The 24,139-nt window shown below is 51.7% G+C and overlaps 1 protein-coding gene across 1 annotated transcript in view; it reads right to left on the bottom strand.

Annotated features, from left to right (window-relative positions):
- EMSY (EMSY transcriptional repressor, BRCA2 interacting) overlaps nt 1-24,139 on the bottom strand; it is a 143,503-nt gene that overhangs the window by 101,971 nt on the left and 17,393 nt on the right. Inside the window, exons 7-15 of the mRNA XM_060235028.1 lie at nt 21,448-21,597; nt 17,178-17,351; nt 15,406-15,441; nt 12,695-12,831; nt 12,285-12,458; nt 11,368-11,566; nt 6,486-6,539; nt 4,970-5,134; nt 3,397-3,552 (exon numbers count right to left, since the gene is read on the bottom strand). Coding sequence (XP_060091011.1) covers nt 3,397-3,552; nt 4,970-5,134; nt 6,486-6,539; nt 11,368-11,566; nt 12,285-12,458; nt 12,695-12,831; nt 15,406-15,441; nt 17,178-17,351; nt 21,448-21,597 — 1,245 coding nt within the window. The remainder of the gene's footprint in view (nt 1-3,396; nt 3,553-4,969; nt 5,135-6,485; nt 6,540-11,367; nt 11,567-12,284; nt 12,459-12,694; nt 12,832-15,405; nt 15,442-17,177; nt 17,352-21,447; nt 21,598-24,139) is intronic.

Raw genomic sequence — 24,139 nt, forward strand, 5'->3', positions numbered from 1 at the left:
TTTTTAAACAGAGGCTAGAGGGCCATCTGACAGCAATGAGGATCCTGTGAATTTAGGGGGAGGTGTTTGCGAGTTTCCTGCCTTGTGCAGGGGGTTGGACTAGATGACCCTGGAGGTCCCTTCCAACTCAAGGATTCCTGACACTTCGAGCGATTCCTCAGTGGAACAGGCTTCCTCCTCGGGAGGTGGTGGGCTCTCATCCCTTGGGAGGTTTTTAAGCAGAGGCTAGATTGCCATCTGACAGCAACGCAGTTCCTGCAGACTGGGCAGATCATGAGAAGGAGGGCAGGAAGGGTTGCATCAGGGCCTAGTTCTTGTGGCCCTTTGCTACTCTGGGGTAAGGAACAATTCTTCTCCAGGCCAATCTGGCAAGGGATCCCGGAGGTTTTTGCCGTCTTCTGGGCATGGAGCCGGGGTCACTGGGGAGGTATGCATTGGAGGTGGGGAGGTATTTTTATAATAATAAGCAAGCTAGCTAGCTCACAGTTTGTCAAGCCTCTTGGCTCAACGCACTTTGTCTCAGCTCAGGAAGGATGGCCCCAGAGCCAACTCATTTCTGCAGGAGTCCAGCGGCTCGCTCACAACTTTAATGCCAGCAGCTCACAAAGTAGAAGAAGAAGAAGATGATATTGGATTTCTATCCCGCCCTCCACTCCGAAGAGTCTCAGAGCGGCTCACAATCTCCTTTCCCTTCCTCCCCCACAACAGACACCCTGTGAGGTGGGTGGGGCTGGAGAGGGCTCTCACAGCAGCTGCCCTTTCAAGGACACAGTCTCAGAGTGGCCTACAATCTCCTTTACCTTCCTCCCTCACAACAGACACCCTGTGAGGTAGATGAAGATATTGGATTTATATCCCTCCCTCCACTCCGAAGAGTCTCAGAGTGGCTCACAATCTCCTCTACCTTCCTCCCCCACAACAGACACCCTGTGAGGTGGGTGGGGCTGAGAGGGCTCTCCCAGCAGCTGCCCTTTCAAGGACAACTCCTGCCAGAGCTATGGCTGACCCAAGGCCATGCTAGCAGGTGCAAGTGGAGGAGTGGGGAATCAAACCTGGTTCTCCCAGATAAGAGTCCGCAGACTTAACCACTACACCAAACTTGCTCCAGACTTTTTTGCTTCGCGGCTTAGAGGGAGAGTTGTTGGTGGCGAGCTCTGGTTCCCGCAGCAGTTTTTCTGGGGCAGCCAATTCGCGGCTGTGTCCACCGCGCTGTGTTTGGAATTCCGAAGGCCACCCAGGGGCTCAGCATTATTGAGGAAGTTGTGGTCCACCAGATCGGCTGTCTTCTGACAGCATCTGTCGCTTTAAGGCTTCTTGATACCGGTTATTATAGTTATGTAACTCCTGCTATACAGGTGTAAGGAGAAGCCTGTGAGAAACATGTGCAACTCATTAGCCAAACGAGCAATGGGATTGGCTGGTAGAGGTATAACAGCAGTAGCCGCACTGCTGCCTACTGTGGAGAATATTGGAGAAGGAGTGGGAGAACTGTGGAGGAGAGTGGCGTGTTATACTGTTGGATGACTTGGATTGATGGACTGTTAACGGACTATTCTTTTGGACTGTGATTGTTGTACCTCTGCACTGGCTGGACTGACGGTGAGTGAACTGACTATTGGACTGTACTTAACTTTGCTTATTGCCTGAACCCTAATATAACTGTTGAACCGGCTGTCTGTGAGTCTGTGTTCATTAGAACTCTAGCTGAAGCTGGCCTGACCAGAGTGCCCTACGGGACGTTTTGCAGCACACTCTGTCATCTTCTCGAGCGGCTCGGAATTGTACTCTTTCGCCCCTAGGGAGGCCTGTTTACTACGCGGGGGGGATTTCTACCAACTGCGAGGTCTGAGTCGGTTAAGGTTTGAATTTTTCACCCAAGCCAGTAGGGTGTAAGTGGTCAGAGAGCTGGGAGACCCGGGTTCGAATCCCGTCTGCCATGACAGCTCACTGGAACGCAAAAACAACTGCATGAATTCCAAATAAAACTTCAATTACAAATAGTCAGTGATTTTCACTCAAGCACAAAGGGAATTTGGACTTTGAAATCCCACCCGTTATTAGAATTTGGATTTTGGCTTCTGCGGACTACTGGTTCTACCATTTACCCTGAACCGGTTCAGGGACCGCCTCTCCCTGTATGAGTCCCGTAGGTCTTTATGATCAGCGACCCAACAACTTCTGATGATACCCGGCCCCAGAGACGTCCATCTGGCTTCAACGAGGGCCAGGGCCTTTTCGGTCCTGGCCCCTGCCTGGTGGAATGAGCTCCCCCTGGAGATCCGGGCCCTGCGGGATCTGCTCCAGTTCCGCAGGGCCTGTAAAACAGAGCTCTTTCGCCAGGCTTTCAGCTGAGGCGGCGGACGTCACTTGTTACCGGCCTCCCCCCTTCATTCCATCCCAGCGCTATAAGACCTGCTGGACCTGGACAATAGGCCATGTTTGTGAGGCAGCATTTGCCATTTTTAGTACCTATTGTTACTCTGTAATTTTAGATTTTATATTTTTTAAATTGTTTTTTTTTAAGTGTTGATTGTTTTTAAGATGTAACCCGCCCTGAGCCTGTTCGAATGGGAAGGGCGGGCTAAAAATCGAATAAAACAAATTTTAAAAAAGGAAAAAGGAAAGGTCCCCTGTGCAAGCACCAGTCGTTTCCGACTCTGGGGTGACATTGCTTTCACAAAGTTTTCACGGCAGACTTTTTACGAGGTGGTTTGCCATTGCCTTCCCCAGTCATCTACGCTTTCCCCCCAGCAAGCTGGATACTCATTTTACCAACCTCGGAAGGATGGAAGGCTGAGTCAACCTCGGGCCGCCTACCTGAATCCAGCTTCCGCCGGGATCGAACTCAGGTCGTGAGCAGAGAGTTCAGAGCGCAGTACTGCAGCTTTACCACTGCGCCACGGGGGCCGCTTCCAAAAACAAATAAACAAATACAATTTTTTGAAAATATTGTATTGTATTATTTTGGAGCGTTCCACGTTCTGTAGTTGCTGTTGTGCATGAACGAAAACGAGTGATGATTCGTGACTGAGAGTTTTACTTGGAATTTATACAGTTGTTCTTGTGTTCCATTGTACTGACACTGTGCGACCGCTTGGCATGGTTATGAAAGCTCGCTGACCAACCTTGAACCAGTCGTGCACGCTCACACACACACCCCGGTCTTCCTCGCAGGTTTGTTGTGCGGATAAAACGGAGGAGAGGAGAATAATGTTAACTGAGTCACAACTGAGTCCCCGTTGGGAGAAAGAACGGGGGTATAAACCAACCCAGCAAACAAGTCCATTTGCTCATTTAGCAGAATAACGAATAAATGAAAAGGAATTAAAAGTTTTTAAGCAAGCTCCCCAACAGGTCGGCTTTCACAGAAACGCGGCGAGGCTACAGGACGCTTACCAGTGGTGATGTATTCGGCCACGAGTTCGGATTCCACCACAGCGATGGAGGGGCTTTCCGGAGAGTGGCGTTTCTCCTGGGCCATCTGAATGGGGACAGCCATCTGGCTCAGATCGATGGTCGGCTGCCTTGGCTTGGAGTCCAGCTTCTCCTTCACTGCAAAGGAAAGCGAGCGGGCAACGCCGTCACGCCAAAAATAAAAGAGACTCCGGATCCATTTTTACCTCTGTGGCATCCTGTACCAACGCTGGTATAGGCCTCCCCGTCTCCCAAGGAGCTCCACAGTGTGTATGGATTTGATCCTTACAGAGCTTTTTTTGTAGCAGGAGCTCCTTTGCATATTAGGCCACACACACCCCCGATGTAGCCAATCCTCCTGGAGCTTACAGTAGGCCCAGTACTAACAGCCCTGTAAGCTCTTGGAGGATTGGCTACATCAGGGAGGTGTGGCCCAAGGGTGGAATTCTAGCAGAAGCTCCTTTGCATATTAAGCCACACACCCCTGATGTAGCCAATCCTCCTGGAGCTTACAGTAGGCCCAGTACTAACAGCCCTGTAAACTCTTGGCGGATTGGCTACATCAGGGAGGTGTGGCCCAGTGGTGGAATTCTAGCAGAAGCTCCTTTGCATATTAGGCCACACCTCTCTGATGTAGCCAATCCTCCTGGAGTTTACATAGGCCCTGTACTAAAAGCCCTGTAAACTCTTGGCAGATTGGCTACATCGGGGGTGGGGGTGGAGCCTGATATGCAAAGGAGTTCCTGCTACAAAAAAAGCCCTGTCCTTAAAAATCCCACGTGTGGTGCAGGCCAGGCTGAGAGAAGGTGATGGGCCCCAAGGTCACCCAAGTTTGCCTCCTGGCTGCGCAGGGAATTGGAACTTGGGCATTTGCTGCTGCTGCTGATTACCAAGTGTATGTTCCATGCGAGCTTAGAAGGCAGAGGTGGCCAAACTTGCGTAATGGAAGAGCCACACAGAATGTCAGATGTTTCATAGACTCACGGAATCCTAGAGTCGGAAGGGACCTCCAGAGAAATCTAGTCCAACCCCCTGCACAATGCAGGAAACTCACAAAGACCTCCCCCTAAATTCACAGGATCTTCACTGCTGTCAGATGGCCATCTAGCCTCTGTTTAAAAATCTCCCAGGAAGGAAAGCCCACCACCTCCCGAGGGAGCCTGTTCCACTGAGGAATTGCTCTAACGGTCAGGAAGTTCTTCCTAATGTTGAGCCGGAAACTCTTTTGATTTAATTTCCACCCACTGGTTCTGGTCCGACCTTCCGGGGCCACAGAAAACAATTGCACCCCATCCTCTATAGGACAGCCCTTCAAGTCCATGAAGATGGTGATCGTATCACCTCTCAGCCGCCTCCTCTCCAGGCTAAACATCCCCAGCTCCTGCAACTTTTCTTCATAGGACTCGGTCTCCAGACCCCTCACCATCTTCGTCGCTGAATGAAGTCCATTTGCTGACTTTTCCCTCCCAACATGCCACAAATAAAAGTCAGTTTACCCGAGGCAGGCAAAAGAGAAGCCACCTCCGTTCCAAGTTCCAAACCGAGATCTACTCGCCTGTCGTCTGCTGGAGCTCCAGGAGGGCTTTTATTGTCGAAGTGGCGGATTGCGATTCGCTGGAGACGTCCTGGTAGATGATGGTGGGGCTGGAGTCCACGGCGATCTCGTGCTCAGACCAGTCCTGGCTTCGGGAGGCGATGACGTGGACCACCGGCTGGGAATCTGAGAGGTGGAAGAAAGACAGACCTCCGCGTTGGCCTCCCAATCGCTTACCCGACTGCAGGCTCCGGCTTCTGGCTGGAAAACTCAAGGCTCCAATCGAGCGAAGTTAGTTTTTTCTTAAAAACAAAAACGAGCAAGAGCAGAACAGGAAAAGGAAAAGGAGGCGAGGTTCCTACTAGGCCAGAAATCCTTCTGTTATCTATGCCAGGGGTGGCCAATGGTGGCTCTCCAGATGTTTTTTTGCCTACAACTCCCATCAGCCCCAGCCATTGGCCATGCTGGCTGAGGCTGATGGGAGTTGTAGGCAAAAAGAAAACATCTGGAGAGCTACCGTTGGCCACCCCTGATCTATGCCACCAGCGGGCATTGGAAATAAAAGTCTACAAATTTCGATTACGACTCTATTAGCCGTTGCTAGAGTCGTTACAAAATGGAGGGATAGAAGAATAAGAAGAACTGCAGATTTATACTCCGCCCTTCTCCCTGAATCAGAGACTCCCTCCACAACAGACACCCTGTGAGGTGGGTGGGGCTGAGAGAGCCCTCACAGCAGCTGCCCTTTCAAGGACAACTCCTAGGAGAGCTATGGCTGACCCAAGGCCATTCCAGCAGCTGCAAGTAGATGAGAGGGGAATCAAACCCGGTTCTCCCAGGTAAGAGAGCTCTGGCTGATCCAAGGCCATTCTGCAGCTGCAAGTAGAGGAGTGGGGGAATCAAACCCGGTTCCCCCAGATAAGAGAGCTATGACTGACCCAGGGCCATTCCAGCAGCTGCAAGTAGAGGAGGGGGAATCAAACCCAGTTCTCCCAGATAAGAGAGCTCTGGCTGACCCATTCCAGCAGCTGCAAGTGGAGGAGCGGGGAATCAAACCCGGTTCTCCCAGAGAAGAGAGCTATGGCTGACCCAAGGCCATTCCAGAAGCGTGACCAAGGAGAGCCCCAGGACAGCGAGGCCTGCTTGGGCTGACTGGATCTCTAGCCAGCCCAAGCAGGTCTCACTCGCCCGGGGCTCTCCTTTCTTGCATCAGGTTGCGTTTGGCTGGGGGGGCATATGCTAATGAGTTACGCTAATGAGCTCTACCACGTATTTTCTGACAAAAAGATGCCTGGGTAGCTGCTTGACACAAGACAGACAGTTTGGGGACCGGGGACCTTCGATAAACGCTGATGAAGATCAGAAAAGACAGGGAGGATCATGCTGGGAGAGGCGGTCCCGAAAGTGTGAGGGTCCCAGGTCGTTGAGGGCTTTAAAGGTGAGCGCCAACACCCATAAGAAGTGTGCTGTCTACTGCCTTGCCAGTAATAACCATGTCCGTAGCTCCTCCCATTCGGAGCCGCTGGATTATACTCACGCCACGCTTGCCCTCTGGTGGTAGCAGTGAGTATGTTCCTCGAAAATTTACGGCCTAATAGGAAACAAAGATTACACAGATGGGAAGAGGAAATCTCCAGGAGGAGAATACTACATACCGGGGTCCCCGACCTTTTGGAGCCTATGGGCCCCTTTGGGATTCTGACTCGGGGTGGGGGGCCCAACCACAAAATGGCCGTCGCAGGAGGCGGAGCCAAAGTCACAGGCAGCTTTAAAAAGGGATTGGACAGATTCGTGGAGGAGAGGTCTATCAGCGGCTACCGGTCACGAAGACAAAAGGGAACCTTCCTGTTCGGAGTCAAACGAAGTAGGAGTCGATTGCACCTTTAAGATTGCACCTTCGTGTGCTCTTAAACACACTTCATCATATGAACATATGAAGCTGCCTTATACTGAATCAGACCCTGGGTCCATCAAAGTCAGTATTGTCTTCTCAGACTGGCAGCGGCTCTCCAGGGTCTCAAGCGGAGGTTTTTCACACCATTTTGCCTGGACCCTTTTTTGGAGATGCCAGGGATTGAACCTGGGACCTTCTGCTTCCCAAGCAGATGCTCTACCACTGAGCCACAGCCCCATTCATGGCTCTCCAGGGTCTCAGGCTGAGGTTTTTCACGCCTACTTGCCTGGACTCTTTTTAGTTGGAGATGCCGGGGATTGAACCTGGGACCTTCTGCTTCCCAAGCAGATGCTCCACCACGGAGCCACTGTCCCTCCCATCAGACGAGGAATCCGGCACAGTGAGCAGAGCCGCACATAGCTGGTAGGCGATGGCTCAGAATGCAAAACGGTACAGATTTAAGAGGCAATGACGGAATAGCAAAATTGTCTGGTGGGCAGTGGTTCAGAATGTAAAATGGTCCAGATTTAACATGCAATGACGGAATAGTAAGATTGTCCGGCAGGCAGTGATCTAGAACGTAAAACGGTACAAATATAAGATCCAATCACAGAACAGTAAAATTAACAAACTGAGCAAACCTTTGAGCGGAGGAGCAGGAGCACGCTCAATTTAATTTCACTATTCTGTCACTGGATCTTAAGAGCCCCGGGGCACAGAGTGTTGAAGCTGACAGTACTGCAAGTCCTAAGCTCTGCTCACAACCTGAGCTCGATCCCGGCGGAAGCCGGGTTCAGGTAGCTGGTTCAAGGTTGACTCAGCCTTCCATCCTTCGGAGGTCGGTCAAATGAGTCCCCAGCTTGCTGGGGGGAAAGCGTAGAGGACTGGGGAAGGCAATGGCCAACCCCCCTGCAAAAAGTCTGCCGTGAAAACATCGTGATGCGACGTCACCCCAGAGTTGAAAACGACTGCTGCTTGCACAGGGGACCTTGCCTTTCATTGGATCTTATATTTGTACCATTTTACATTCTAAACCACTGCCTACCAGCTAATTTTACCATTCCGTCATTGCATCTTAAATCTGTACCGTTTTGCATTCTGAGCCATCGCCTACCAGCTCTGTGCGGCTCCGCTCACGGTGCCGGGTTCCTCGTCTGATGGAAGTGCGCTTAAGAGCACACGAAAGCGTACGTTCGGAATAAAGCCAAGTTGGTCTTAAAGGTGCAAACTTGACTCGCTGTTTCGTTCTGCTGCTTCAGACCAACACGGCTGCCTGCTTGGATCTAGCTCTTCGGAGTCAGTCAGCCTCTGAATCCCAGAGGCGGGAGGTGACATTCGAGGAAAGCCTCAGTCTCTCTGCCCTGTCGTGGGCCCTCCAGAGGAACTCCTTGGCCACTTCGTGAGACAGGGCTGGCCCTAGATCGTCTGTCACCCCAGGAAAGGCTAACGTCCGGCACTCGCCCCCCTGACACTGGTTACATCACAGAGTCATACGATGGACACCCAATTTGGCGTCCCCAGAAGGCCGGCGCCCGAGACGATTGCCTAGTTCGCCTAAGGGCACGGCTGGCCCCGTAGCCTGGGTGCTGGACTAGATGGGCCACTGGTCTGGTCCAGCAGGGCTCTTGTGATGGTCTTAAAGTCAGGGAGGGAGGTTGTGCATAACCCTTAACAGTAACCCTACGTTTCCAGCAGAAGTTCATTTTAACAAGACGCCTCTTCGGGAGTCCAGGAGCACCTCAAGGACTAGCAAAATTTGCGGCCGGGGAGGAGCTTTCGTGAGTCACCGCTCGCTTCTTCAGATAGGGCTAGTAAGGGAGCCCATCTGTCCTTATATCTTGGACAGGGGGGCGATTTCAGGTGCCAAATGACCACAAGGGGCGTGATTAGATTAGGTGCAATATGCAGGGGGGGGGTAGGCATGGAGATTTCGCAACGAGACAGGAAACCCAGATCTTGATTCAGTCCGGGAGGATGCACTGTCCCGAGCTTCTCGCTTGGTTGCAATTCAATAGGAGGGAAATGATGCAAGTTGCTTAGGGTTCCCATTGGGGAGAAAGGTGGGATATAAATAAGTCTGGAAGAAGATGATGATGATACTGGATTTATATCCCACCCTCCACTCCAAATCTCAGAGCGGCTCACTATCTCCTTGACCTTCCTACCCCACAACAGACACTCTGTGAGGTGGTTTGGCCTGAGAGAGCTCTGACAGAAGCTGCCCTTTCAAGGACAACTCCTTTCAGAGCTATGGCTGACCCAAGGCCATTCCAGCACCTGCAAGTGGAGGAGTGGGGAATCAAACCTGGTTCTCCCAGATAAGAGTCCACACACTTCACCACTACACCAAACTGGCTCTCTTGGTAACCCCAAGAACATAAGAACATAAGAGAAGCCATGTTGGATCAGGCCAATGGCCCATCCAGTCCAACACTCTGTGTCACATAAGAGAAGCCATGTTGGATCAGGCCAGTGGCCCATCCAGTCCAACACTCTGGGTCACACAGTGGCCAAAAAACCCAGGTGCCATCAGGAGGTCCATCAGTGGGGCCAGGACACTAGTAGCCCTCCCACTGTGCCCCGCTCCCAGCACAGTTGGAGGGCTTCTAGTGTCCTGGCTCCAGACATAAGAACATAAGGGAAGCCATGTTGGATCAGACCTTAGCCCCTCCAGTTCAACACCCAGAGGCCATCAGGAGGTCCACCAGAAGGCTGGGACTTCAGAAGCCCTCCCAGACTCACCCCCCGCCCACAAGCAGCAACGTTACAGAGGACATAAGAGAAGCCATCTTGGGTCAGGCCAATGGCCCATCCAGTCCAACACTTTGTGTCACACAGTGGCCAAAACCCAGGGGCCATCAGGAGGCAGGGCTGCATGCAGAGCCCCCCTTGGAAGATGGGAATGGATGCAAGTCATCCCTGCTGCTGGTGCCCGCATCTTTCCCAATGCAAGTCAGACTTACGTCGACTGAAACGTCGACTGAGGGGTGACATGAAGGAGGTTTACAAGATTAGGCCTGGGATAGAGAAGGAAGAGAAAGAAGTCCTTTTCTCCTTTTCTCACAATGCGAGAACGCCTGGGCACTTCATGAAATTAGAACTGATAAATGGAACCCAGATCTTGATTCAGTCCGGGAGGATGCATTGTCTTGAGCATGGAATTCACTGCCACAGGAGGTGGTAGTGGCTGCAAGTATTGCCAGCTTCAAGAGGAGATAGGATCAGCATCTGGAACAGAGGTATAGCATATTTCTGGAACTCTCTGTCTGGGCCAAGTGATATTCTGTATTCTTGCTGCTTGGGGGAGGCACAGTGGGAGGGCTTCTGGAGTTCTGGCCCAACTGGTGGACCTCGTGATGGCACCTGGTTTTTGGCCACTGTGGGACACAGAGTGTCAGACTGGATGGGCCACTGGCCTGATCCAACATGGCTTCTCTTATGTTCTTATGTGACACAGAGTGTTGGACTGGATGGGCCACTGGCCTGATCCAACATGGCTTCTCTTATGTGACACAGAGTGTTGGACTGGAAGGGCCACTGGCCTGATCCAACATGGCTTCTCTTATGTTCTTATGTGACACAGAGTGTTGGACTGGAAGGGCCACTGGCCTGATCCAACATGGCTTCTCTTATGTTCTATGTGACACAGTGTTGGACTGGAAGGGCCACTGGCCTGATCCAACAGGGCTTCTCTTATGTTCTTATGTGACACAGAGTGTTGGACTGGAAGGGCCACTGGCCTGATCCAACATGGCTTCTCTTATGTTCTTATGTGACACAGAGTGTTGGACTGGATGGGCCACTGGCCTGATCCAACAGGGCTTCTCTTACGTTCTTATGTGACACAGAGTGTTGGACTGGAAGGGCCACTGGCCTGATCCAACAGGGCTTCTCTTTTGTTCTTATGTGACACAGAGTGTTGGACTGGATTGGCCATTGGCCTGATCCAACAGGGCTTCTCTTTTGTTCTTATGTGACACAGAGTGCTGGACTGAATGGGCCACTGGCCTGATCCAACAGGGCTTCTCTTTTGTTCTTATGTGACACAGAGTGTTGGACTGAATGGGCCACTGGCCTGATCCAACAGGGCTTCTCTTTTGTTCTTATGTGACACAGAGTGCTGGACTGAATGGGCCACTGGCCTGATCCAACATGGCTTCTCTTATGTTCTTATGTGACTCAGAGTGTTGGACTGGATGGGCCATTGGCCTGATCCAATATGGCTTCTCTTATGTTCTTATGTGACACAGAGTGTTGGACTGGATGGGCCACTGGCCTGATCCAACATGGCTTCTCTGACGTTCTTATGACCTAGGATCTGGGAGACCCTGGTTGCCAGGGAAACCTGCGGGGTGACCTCGGGGCCAGTCACTCCCCCCAAGCCTAACCCACCTCGCAGGGCTGTAGTGAGGATACAATGAAGGCAAGAAGGAGGTAAGTTGCTTCAGGTTCCCCCAGGGGAGGAAGGCGGGGGGTGCACGCGGAGCAAACGAAGACCCAACGGCGACCTTCCGGGACCTCTCACCTTGGGACCCCTGTGAGGATTCAGTGGAGGAGGAGCTGCTGTCGGTGTACGCCTGGGGCTCTTCCTTCACTTCCGGCAGCGTGGCGGCCCCCGCCTCCACCACTCGGGACGCCTGCTGCAGGGTTTCAGTGACCAGCTGCCTTGTCTGCTCGCTCACGACCGTGGCCTGGAAGGTCACCGGTTTGGGCTTGATCAGCACCTGAGAGATGAAAGAAAGAAAGAAGAATCTCACCTGAGCTGTGAAGCTTCTGACTGATGGATGCAGATCGGCCCAAGCGGGGCCGGCTCTTCACCAAAGAGTTACATGTTTTGGAGCTATCGTATTATACGAGGATATCATTTGCATTTTTTATTCTACTTCTTCTCATAGCGACAGAAGAAGACTGCAGATTTATACCCCGCTCGTCTCTCTGAATCGGAGACTCGGAGCGGCTTACAATCTCCTTTGTCTACTTCCCCCCACAACAGCTCCTATGAGGTGGGTGGGGCTGAGAGAGCTCTCACAGCAGCTGCCCTTTCAAGGACAACATCAGAGAAGCCACGTTGGATCAGGCCAATGGCCCACCCAGTCCAACACTCTGTGCCACAGTGGCCAAAAAACCCCCAAGTGCCATCAGGAAGTCCACCAGTGGGGCCAGGACACTAGAAGCCCTCCCACTGTGCCCCCGCAAACACCCAGAATACAGAGCATCACTGCCCCAGACAGTGTCCCACCTGGATCTATCTGTATAAAGTAATATTTCTTCTTGTCTATCCTGAACCTACTGCCTGTCTCCTTCACTGGACACCCTCAAGTTCCAGTATTTTGGGAGAGGGAGAAAAAGTTCTCTTTGCCCATTCTCTCCACCCCGCGCACCATTTTACATTTATACCCCCTCCCCACAAATGCCGCTTTTAAAGCCACCTGTCTGGCTTACCTGAGTCTTTCCTTGCTGGCCGTACACGATTTTGGTGGGGATGATTTTGGTGGCTGGCTGAACAGCAGACCCGATCCCTTTCGGCTGAGTGACGATCATTTTGGTGATGGGCCGGGTGGCAGTGATGATCGCTGGCTTCGCCCCGGCTGGCACCGCCTGAATGGTTTTTTCTCCCTGAGGGTGAGACAGACGGGGGACATCGGGAAGGCTGTTCCCACCCTGGACACGTGAAGCTGTCTTACACATAAGTCAGACCTTCTGGTCTCCAGGGTCTCAGGTTGAGGTCTTTCCCATCAACTATTGACCGGTCCTTTTTAAACTGGAGATGCCGGGGATTGAATCTGGGACTTTTTGCTTACCAAGCAGATGCTCTACCACTGAGCCACCATCCCTCCCCACTTCTCGCTTACCCCAGCATTCAGCAATGTAGTGACGACGTTCTTGCCGGGGAGGCCTTGAATGGTGGTGCCCTTGCCGGTCGTCTTTTGCACGACGATCACGTTCGGTTTGGATGTCACAGGGATGGTGGTGATTTTGGTGGTTGTTCCTTAAAAGCAAAAAGAACAGAGGGGGGAAAGTAGGCCTAGGGGTTAAGATGGAAAAACCTGCCGCTGTGTTCCAACTGCCCCCCCCCCCTGCCCATTCAATTTGAGGTGGTTTTGGCCCTACAGCACTTGCGGGGGGGAATCTTGTGGGAGGGAACATGGGTAGTGGGTACAGTATTCAAACTTTTCCATAATGTGTGATGGGGAACTTCCAACCAGTGTTCCCTCTAAGCTGAGTTAGTGTGAGCTACCTCGGATTTTTAGCCTCCAGCTCACACATTTTTGTTTTACCTCAGGAAGGATGGCGCCTGACCAGTGATCCCTCTAAGCTGAGTTAGCGTGAGCTACCTCTCAAAATTTTAGCCTCCGGCTCACACGTTTTTTACCTCAGGAAGTATGCCCCTGACCAGTGTTCCCTCTAAGCTGAGTTAGTGTGAGCTACCTCACAAATTTTTAGCCTCCAGCTCACACGTTTTTGTTTTACCTCAGGAAGGATGGCGCCTGACCAGTGATCCCTCTAAGCTGAGTTAGCGTGAGCTACCTCTCAAAATTTTAGCCTCCGGCTCACACGTTTTTTACCTCAGGAAGTATGCCCCTGACCAGTGTTCCCTCTAAGCTGAGTTAGTGTGAGCTACCTCACAAATTTTTAGCCTCCAGCTCACACATTTTTGTTTTACCTCAGGAAGGATGGCGCCTGACCAGTGTTCCCTCTAAGCTGAGTTAGCGTGAGCTACCTCACAAATTTTTAGCCTCGGGCTCACACGTTTTTGTTTTACCTCAGGAAGGATGGCCCCTGACCCATGATCCCTCTAAGCTGAGTTAGCGTGAGCTACCTCTCAAAATTTTAGCCTCCGGCTCACACGTTTTTTACCTCAGGAAGTATGCCCCTGACCAGTGTTCCCTCTAAGCTGAGTTAGTGTGAGCTAGCTCACCGTTTTTTAGCCTCTGGCTCACACATTTTTGTCTTAGCTCAGGAAAAAATGGCCCCAGAGCAAGCTCATGTATGCAGGAGCTCACAACCTTCATGCCAGTTGCTCATAACAAAGTGAATTTTTGCTCGCTTAGAGGGAGTACTGCTCCCAACCCACAAGCAGTTCCCTCCTCCCTCCAGCACGGGGAGCAAGTCTGAGCAAATGCTCCTCTGCCATATGGAACTAGACAATGGGATAGCGGGAGTCCCAAGCACACAAGAGCTGTGTCATACATCAGCATCCAATCAGGGAGTTTTCTGGAGGGGGGTGGGGCACCGGAGTATGTTCTCAAATGCTGTATTTCTCTCGGGTTCAAGTGCTAATGGAAGAAAAGCAGAACAGTTCAGAGTCCAGTAGCACCTTAAAGGCTAATGACGTTTGTGGCTCTTGTGAGTCACTGCCCACTTCTTCAGATGTGACTGGGAGAAGAGCGTCTAAAGTAGCCAATCACAGAACACGATCCCATTTCTTCTGCCAGATTCAGCCAAGGTGCAGGCAGAGATCGACTTGTCCTGGAAGGCTTGGGATCAGTGTTCCCTCTAAGCCGAGTGAGCGTGAGCTAGCTCACGGATTTTGAGTCTCCAGCTCGCAGATTTTTGCCTTAGCTCACGAAGGATGGCCCCAAAGCACACTCGTTTGTGCAGGAGCTCACAACTTGAAGGCCAGGAGCTCACAAAGTAGAATTTTTGCTCACAAGACTCTGCAGCTTAGAGGGAACGTTGCTTGGGATCCGTGTTCCCTCTAAGCTGAGTTAGCGTGAGCTAGCTCACAGATTTTTAGCCTCCGGCTCACACGTTTTTGTTTTACCTCAGGAAGGATGGCCCCTGACCAGTGTTCCCTCTAAGCTGAGTTAGCGTGAGCTACCTCACAGATTTTTAGCCTCCAGCTCACACATTTTTGTTTTACCTCAGGAAGGATGGCCCCTGACCAGTGTTCCCTCTAAGCTGAGTTAGCGTGAGCTACCTCACAGATTTTTATCCTCCGGCTCACACGTTTTTGTCTCAGCTCAGGAAAAATGACCCTAGAACAAACTAATGTATGCAGTAGCTCAATTGCTCGCTCCCAACTTTTAATGCCGGAAGCTCACAAAGTAGAATTTTTTGCTCAAAAAGGCTCCACAGCGTTGAGGAAACGTTGCTTGGGATATGCCAGTCATTTTTTAACTGCTAGGGAGGGGCCCCCCCAACCGTTTTAGAGCCTGCAGGCACCATTGGAATTCCAGTAGAGGGTGCTGCGCACTGCCACAAAATGGCTGCTGCTAGAGGCGGGGCCAGCTACAAAATGGCGGCTGCGGTTCACCTTTGGCCACCCAGTGAAGACCCTTGGGCTGTGGCGGCAGCTGCTGCCAAAGTCAATGCTTTTAAAAATCTGCACAGCCGAGCACACCTCCCTTCTGGCCAATCAGAAGCCTTGCTGGGCAAAAGTTCCACCTGGCCCCACCCACTTTCTAAAAACACCTGCAAAAGTGTGGGCTAGTTTCATGGCGCCCACAGAAACCATGCTGGGGATCTCAGTGCTAGGGAATCATCCACAAAATCATTGGGAAGAGGGCATTCAGCGACAATCACCCAGACACAATTTCTTGAGCAGTGTTGTTTTGGATACCTTTTTGTTGAAAATAGGTCTTCATCAAGGAGTTACCTTTAAAGAAAGCAAAAAATAAAACAGCTTGGTCTACAAATAGTGGCATTCACTAGGATTTCTGCCAATTGGAAGGCACAGGGTGGGGGTGGGGGTGGGGAAGGGAAGGGAAGGCAAAGAGATGCTAAATACAAGGAACACAGGCGTAAGAAAGTAATAATTATAATTATTAGGGTTTGTAGAATCTTTTGGGCTCAAGTGCCGAGTTCTACTGGAGAAAGTTTTTCTTCCAGACATTTCGTTCTCAGCTGCGGAGAACAGCTGCGCTATGCACAGCAGTCAAGAAGGTCAGAGCGCCTGCTCCGGCTGCAACGCCACTGAGGATGTTCTCCGCAGCTGAGAACGAAACGTCTGGAAGAAAAACTTTCTCCAGTAGAACACGGCACTCGAGCCCGAAAGATTCTACAAACCCTAATGATGTTACCAGCCGTGAAAACCTGAAATCTTTAATAATTATAATTAGTAATTGTTGCACGGCATTGTGTGTAGTATAGCTGGGAGATCCTAAGATTGTCTGGCAGTCTGAAGTTCTAGTTCTTTTAGTGCTGGGGCTGTGACGCTCTGTATTCTTGGTGCTTGGAGGGGGCCACAGTGGGAGGGCTTCTGGAGTTCTGGCTCCACTGATGGACCTCCTGATGGCACCTGGGTTTTGGCCACTGTATGACACAAAATGTACTGGATGGGCCATTGCCCTAATCCAACACGTCTTCTCTTATGTCTGGGGCACTGATGCTTTGTCTTCTTGGTGCTTGGGGGGTAACCATGGGAGGGGGCTTCTGGAATCCTGGCCCTGCTGGTGGATCTCCTCATAGCACCTGGGTTGTTTTTTTTTTTTTTGCCCCTGTGTGGTCCTACCTTCCGGGGCCACAGAAAACAATTTCACACCATTCTCTATATCAGGGGTGGCCAATGGTAGCTCTCCAGATGTTTCCTGCCTACAACTCCCATCAGCCTCAGCCAGCATGGTTCTCCCAGATAAGAGTGGGGAATCAAACCCGGTTCTCCCAGATAAGAGTGGGGAATCAAACCCGGTTCTCCCAGATAAGAGTGGGGAATCAAACCCGGTTCTCCCAGATAAGAGTGGGGAATCAAACCCGGTTCTCCCAGATAAGAGTGGGGAATCAAACCCGGTTCTCCCAGATAAGAGTGGGGAATCAAACCCGGTTCTCCCAGATAAGAGTGGGGAATCAAACCTGGTTCTCCCAGATAAGAGTGGGGAATCAAACCCGGTTCTCCCAGATTAGAGTGGGGAATCAAACCCGGTTCTCCCAGATAAGAGTGGGGAATCAAACCCGGTTCTCCCAGATAAGAGTGGGGAATCAAACCCGGTTCTCCCAGATAAGAGTGGGGAATCAAACCCGGTTCTCCCAGACAAGAGTGGGGAATCAAACCCGGTTCTCCCAGATAAGAGTGGGGAATCAAACCCGGTTCTCCCAGATTAGAGTCGGGAATCAAACCCAGTTCTCTCAGATAAGAGCGGGGAATCAAACCCGATTCTCCCAGATAAGAGCGGGGAATCAAACCCAGTTCTCGCAGATAAGAATGGGGAATCAAACCTGGTTCTCCCAGATTAGAGTGGGGAATCAAACCTGGTTCTCCCAGATAAGAGTGTTCTCTGCACACTTAAACCATTACACCAAACTGGCTCTCCAGCAACAGCCCCCAGAAAGGAATTCAACAGTTCCTTTTAACAGCTGCGTTTTGAAGTCTATACGGCAACATCTGCCAATACTTACCGGAAACAATATTACTGCTGATCAGCTTCCCCCCGAGGGTGGCCAGCGATTTGGGGACGACCGTGATGATGCTGCCGCTGGTGGTCTTGACGTACGTGGCGGCCCCTGGAGTGCCCGTCAAACGTGTTCCGAGGGACGGGCTCACCGTCGGACGGGTGTAAGTCGCTTGAGTCCCTAATGCAAGGGTGAGAAAAAACGGGTGTTGGGACACTGAATACTGTGAACAGAAGCTCAATGCCGAAGCAGACGGGAGCTGCTGATCTGACAGAATCCCCCTTCTGTTAGAACGACCTTGCTTTTAGAAAACTAGCATCACCAGAGAGAAGGGAGGACAGAAACATCTAGTTTTCCCTCTGCAGGGAAATCTCCATCTGCAGAACAATACGGATCACGTGCAAAACTCCACACCTGAAGTTTGAAGCAGCTCAGCACAGACACAGTTTGAACATATGAAGCTGCCTTCTACTGAATCAGACCCTCGGTCCATCGAAGTCAGTATTGTCTACTCAGACTGGCAGTGGCTCTCCAGGGTCTCAAGCTGAGGTTTTTCACGCCTATTTGCCTGGACCCTTTTAGTTGCCGGGGATTGAACCTGGGACCTTCCGCTTACCAAGCAGATGCTCTACCACTGAGCCACAGCCCCATTCACGGCTCTCCAGGGTCTCCAGCTGAGGTTTTTCACACCTATTTGCCTGGACCCTTTTAGTTGGAGATGCCGGGGATTGAACCTGGGACCTTCTGCTTACCAAGCAGATGCTCTACCACTGAGCCACAGCCCCATTCATGGCTCTCCAGGGTCTCCAGCTGAGGTTATTCACGCCTACTTGCCTGGACCCTTTTTAGTTGGAGATGCCGGGGACTGAACCTGGGACCTTCTGCTTACCAAGCAGATGCTCTACCACTGAGCCACAGCCCTATTCATGGCTCTCCAAGGTCTCCAGCTGAGGTTTTTCACACCTATTTGCCTGGACCCTTTTAGTTGGAGATGCCGGGGCTTGAACCTGGGACCTTCTGCTTACCAAGCAGATGCTCTACCACTGAGCCACAGCCCCATTCATGGCTCTCCAGGGTCTCCAGCTGAGGTTCTTCACATCTACTTGCCTGGACCCTTTTTAGTTGGAGATGCCGGGGACTGAACCTGGGACCTTCTGCTTCCCAAGCAGATGCTCTACCACTGAGCCACAGCCCTATTCATGGCTCTCCAGGGTCTCCAGCTGAGGTTATTCACGCCTACTTGCCTGGACCCTTTTTAGTTGGAGATGCCGGGGATTGAACCTGTGACCTTCTGCTTACCAAGCAGATGCTCTACCACTGAGCCACCGTCCCTCCCCTGAAGGAGTTTGATTCTCCTTCAGTGAAAACCAGGCCTTGATCTCCACTCTGAGATCCTGCAAACTAGGCAAAACTGAACCATAACAGAGGCTTCCCTGCACAGGCAATGGGGTTGCGCTGTACAAAAGGGACTGGATATGTTTAGCCTGGAGAGGAGGCGGCTGAGAGGTGATACGATCACCATCGTCAAGTACTTAAAGGGCTGTGGGAGACTCAAGTAGGCACGTTCTCTGGAACAGAAGCAGAGCTCAATATGCGACAGGTTGGGGCTGTCAGACCCTGTTCCGACTATCTCATTCACAGGGGTATCCTCCCGCAGAGCCAGGGGGTTCTATCCCAAGCTAAGGCAGCTTGGATAATCACCCTGGTTATCGGTTTATCTGCAAAATGACTCGCTGTTACGCAGCCCAAGCGTTCAAAACAATTTAACGGTTTAAAAAAATGCATTATAACCCCCCCGCCCCATAAAATTAAGCACAGATACGAGAAGAGCCCTGCTGGATCAGACCAATAACCCACCTAGTACAGCATCCTGTCTTACAGTGGCCAACCAGTTCTTCTGGAGGACCAGCAACAGGCCATAGAGGCTGAGACCTTCGTAATCACATCAGAACAGCCCTTCTGGATCATATAAGCGGTCAACCTGCGCCAAACATTCTGTCACACACAGGCCAAACAGCTCCTCTGGAGGGCCAACAACTGGGCATAGAGGCTGAGGCCTTCTCCTGATAAGAACACTAGAAGAGTCTTGCTGCATCAGAACAACTGCTGGAGAGGAGGCGGCTGAGAGGTGATACGATCACCATCTTCAAGTCCTTGAAGGGCTTTGCTATAGAGGATGCTGAGGAATTGTTTTCTGTGGCCCCCCAAAAGGTAGGACCAGAACCAGCAGGTTGAAATTAAATCGAAAGAGTTTCCGGCTCAACATTAGGAAGGTCTTCCTAACCGTTAGAGCGGTTCCATAGTGGAAAAGGCTTCCTCCTTGGAAGGTGGTGGGCTCTCCTTCCTTGGAGGTTCTGAAACAGAGGCTAGATGGCCATCTGACAGCAATGAAGATCCTGTGAATTTAGGGGGAGGTGTCTGTGAGTTTAGAGCAGTTCCTCAGTGGAACAGGCTTCCTCGGGAGGTGGTGGGCTCTTCTTCCTTGGAGGTTCTTAAACAGAGAATAGAGGGCCATCTGACAGCAATGAGGATTCTGTGCATTTAAGGGGAGGTATCTGTGAGTTTAGAGCGGTTCCTCAGTGGAACAGGCTTCCTCGGGAGGTGGTGGGCTCTCCTTCCTTGGAGGTTTTTAAACAGAGAATATAGGGCCATCTGACAGCAATGAAGATCCTGTGAATTTAGGGGGAGGTGTCTGTGAATTTAGAGCAGTTCCTCAGTGGAACAGGCTTCCTCGGGAGGTGGTGGGCTCTCCTTCCTTGGAGGTTTTTAAGCAGAGGCTAGATGGCCATCTGACAGCAATGAGGATCCTGTGAATTTAGGGGGAGGTGTTTGTGAATTTAGAGCGGTTCCTCAGTGGAACAGGCTTCCTCGGGAGGTGGTGGGCTGTCCTTCCTTGGAGGTTTTGAAACATAGGCTAGATGGCCATCTGACAGCAATGAGGATTCTGTGAATTTAGGGAGAGGTGTTTGTGAATTTAGAGCGGTTCCTCAGTGGAACAGGCTTCCTCGGGAGGTGGTGGGCTCTCCTTCCTTGGAGGTTTTTAAACAGAGAATATAGGGCCATCTGACAGCAATGAAGATCCTGTGAATTTAGGGGGAGGTGTCTGTGAATTTAGAGCAGTTCCTCAGTGGAACAGGCTTCCTCGGGAGGTGGTGGGCTCTCCTTCCTTGGAGGTTTTTAAGCAGAGGCTAGATGGCCATCTGACAGCAATGAGGATCCTGTGAATTTAGGGGGAGGTGTTTGTGAATTTAGAGCGGTTCCTCAGTGGAACAGGCTTCCTCGGGAGGTGGTGGGCTGTCCTTCCTTGGAGGTTTTGAAACATAGGCTAGATGGCCATCTGACAGCAATGAAGATCCTGTGAATTTAGGGAGAGGTGTTTGTGAATTTAGAGCGGTTCCTCAGTGGAACAGGCTTCCTCGGGAGGTGGTGGGCTCTCCTTCCTTGGAGGTTTTTAAACAGAGGCTGGGTGGCCATCTGACAGCAATGAAGATCCTGTGAATTTATGGGGAGGTGTCTGTGAGTTTAGAGCAGTTCCTCAGTGAAACAGGCTTCCTCGGGAGGTGGTGGGCTCTCCTTCCTTGGAGGTTCTTAAACAGAGGCTAGATGGCCATCTGACAGCAATGAAGATCCTGTGAATTTAGGAGGAGGTGTTTGTGAGTTTAGAGCAGTTCCTCAGGGGAACAGGCTTCCTCCTTGGGAGGTGGTGGGCTCTCCTTCCTTGGAGGTTCTTAAAGAGAGGCTGGATGGCCCTCTGACAGCAATGAGGATCCTGTGAATTTAGGGGGAGGTGTTTGTGAGTTTCCTGAGTTGCGCAGGGGGTTGGACTAGATGACCGCAAGGGTCCCTTCCGACTCTTCTAGGCGTCTGTGACTGTGCTCCATACTGCTGTGAGCAGCTTCCTGCAAAGGGGTTCTTCCCCTGACCTGCATAGTCCAGGCGAGCCTGATCTTGCCAAATCTCAGAAACTAAGCGGGGTCAGCCCTGCCTAGGAATTGGATGCGAGACCTCAAAGGTAGGCGTGTCAAACTCATGGGGGCCAGATTGGAAATGAATGAGACCTTTTCGCAGCTCCCTCCCCCTTTCTCCCCAAGGGAGGAGCCTCAGCCAATGGAGACAGAAGGTCTTCACAATCTTCCCAAGCCCTGGTAGTCTATGGTAGAACACCTAGATTCAAGTCCCGTTAGCGCTGTAAGAAACCAACAAGATTACGGGGTAGAAAAGGGCAAGAGTCCGGTGGCGCTTGCAAGACGCTCCGCTCCGTCACCCGGGCACTCACCGGTGGGGGCGGTGACCAACTTGGTCGTCATGATCGTCCCGTTGCTGCTCACCACCATGATGGGGGAGTTGCTGCTGCTGGGCAAGGTGGCCGTGACTGGCTTGGGGAGGATCTTGCTAGGCTGCACCTGCTGGGTGATTATCTTGACCCCTGGCAGAGGAAACAGAGAACGGCGGAGCTTCAGAAAAGGAAGAGGCACAAGCCAAAGCACACAATGCACAATGGAGATACACGTGAAGATCTCATTCTAAGCCATTACCCTTGGGGTGGGGAGGGGCGCCACAAAGACAACGTAAGAGAAGCCATGTTGGATCAGGCCAATGGTCAGGAACCAGTTTGGTGCAGTAGTTTAAGAGCGTGGACTCTAATCTGAGAGAACCAGGTTTAAGTCCAGAAAAGGAGGAGGAGTCTGGAGACCAAGTCCTATGAGGAAAGGCTGAAGGAGCTGGGGATGTTTAGCCTGGAGAGGAGGCGGCTGAAAAGTGATATGATCCCCACCTTCAAGGACTTGAAGGGCTGTCATCTAGAGCAGGGGTGGCCAACGGTAGCTCTCCAGATGTTTTTTGCCTACAACTCCCATCAGCCCCAGCCAGCATGCTGGCTGAGGCTGATGGGAGTTGTAGGCAAGAAACATCTGGAGAGCTACCGTTGGCCACCCCTGATATAGAGAATGGTGGGGAATTGTTTTCTGTGGCCCCCGAAGGTAGGACCAGAACCAGTGGGTTGAAATGAAATCGAAAGAGTTTCCGGCTCAACATTAGGAAGAACTTCGTGACCGTTAGAGTGGTTCCTCAGTGGAACAGGCTTCCTCAGGAGGCGGTGGGCTCTCCTTCCTGGGAGGTTTTTAAACCGAGGCTAGATGGCCCTCTGACAGCGATGAAGATCCTGTGAATTTGGGGTAGGTATATGTGGGTTTCCCGCATTGTGCAGGGGGTTGGACTAGATGACCCTGGAGGTCCCTTCCAACTCTAGGATTCTATGAAAGGGCAACTAGAATGCTTCAAGGGTTGGAACACTTTCCCTAGGAAGGAAAGTTAAAACGCTTGGGGCTTTTTAGCTTGGAGAAACGTCGACTGAGGGGGGGTGACATGATAGAGGTTTACAAGATTATGCACAGGATACAGAAGGGAGAGAAAGAAGCACTTTCCTCGCTTTCTCACAATATGCAACTCCTTTCCCATCCAGCACAAGGCTCAATGAGAGCCGGTTTGGTGTAGCGGTTAAGTGTGTGCACTCTAATCTTGAAGAACCAGGTCTGATCCCCCACTCCTCCACTTGCAGCTGCTGGAACGGCCTTGGGTCAGCCATAGCTCTTGTAGGAGTTGTCCTTGCAAGGGCAGCTGCTGTAAGAGCTCTCTCAGACCCACCCACCTCACAGGGTGTCTGTTTTAGGGAGGGGAGGAAGGAGAGTGTGAGCTGCTCTGAGACTCAGAGCGCAGGGCATAATATAAATCATCATCTTCTTCGTCTTCAGGGTCAGGGTGACAGCCCCCAAGACTCTTCACAGTGGCCTTGAAGGCGATCCACCCGATTGCCATCTCCCCACTTTCTCCCAGCAACTGATAGACAGAGAACACTGCCTTTAAATGGGAAGGATCCATCTGGTATCCACAGCAAGCAGCAATCCTAAAGCCATTCTGCAACGCTGCATCTTGCAAGTGGCAACGTCTGGTGAACCAACATTCCCTTTCCCGATTCCATGCCCAACAATTCAGTTGGGTGGCTAGAAACTGGGAGGTGAAGGTGGGGGGACACGGATGGGGGGCCCTCACTGGTGAAGAAGATATTGGATTTATATCCCACCCTCCACTCTGAACCTCAGAGCGGTTTACAATCTTCATCTTCCTCCCCCGCAACAGACACCCTGTGTGGTGGGTGGGGCTGAGAGAGCTCTCCCAAAAGCTGCCCTTTCAAAGACAACCCTGCAAGAGCTATGGCCCTGTGAGGCGGGTGTGGCTGAGAGAGCTCTCACAGAAATGGCCCTTTCAAGGACAAGACCATTCCAGCATGTGGATGTGGAGGAGGGGGGAATCAAACCCGGTTCTCCCAGATAAGAGAGCTCTGGCTGACCCAAGGCCATTCCAGCAGCTGCAAGTGGAGGAGTGGGGAATCAAACCCGGTTCTCCCAGATAAGAGAGCTCTGGCTGACCCAAGGCCATTCCAGCAGCTGCAAGTGGAGGAGTGGGGAATCAAACCCGGTTCTCCCAGATAAGAGAGCTATGGCTGAACCAAGGCCATTCCAGCAGCTGCAAGTGGAGGAGTGGGGAATCAAACCCGGTTCTCCCAGATAAGAGAGCTATGGCTGACCCAAGGCCATTCCAGCAGCTGAAAGTGGAGGAGTGGGGAAACAAACCCAGTTCTCCCAGATAAGAAAGCTATGGCTGACCCAAGGCCACTCCAGCAGCTGCAAGTGGAGGAGTGGGGAATCAAACCCAGTTCTCCCAGATAAGAGAGCTCTGGCTGACCCAAGGCCATTCCAGCAGCTGCAAGTGGAGGAGTGGGGAATCCAACCCAGTTCTCCCAGATAAGAGAGCTCTGGCTGACCCAAGGCCATTCCAGCAGCTGCAAGTGGAGGAGGGGGGAATCAAACTCAGTTCTTCCAGATAAGAGTCCACGCACTTAACCACTACACCAAACTGATTCAGAAGCTATGAGGGGAGGTATTGTTTGGAGGGGGACTTAATATGGGGAG

Source organism: Heteronotia binoei, chromosome 3 (genome assembly GCF_032191835.1).
Source record: "Heteronotia binoei isolate CCM8104 ecotype False Entrance Well chromosome 3, APGP_CSIRO_Hbin_v1, whole genome shotgun sequence".
In the NCBI taxonomy this organism is placed as follows: Eukaryota; Metazoa; Chordata; class Lepidosauria; order Squamata; family Gekkonidae; genus Heteronotia; species Heteronotia binoei.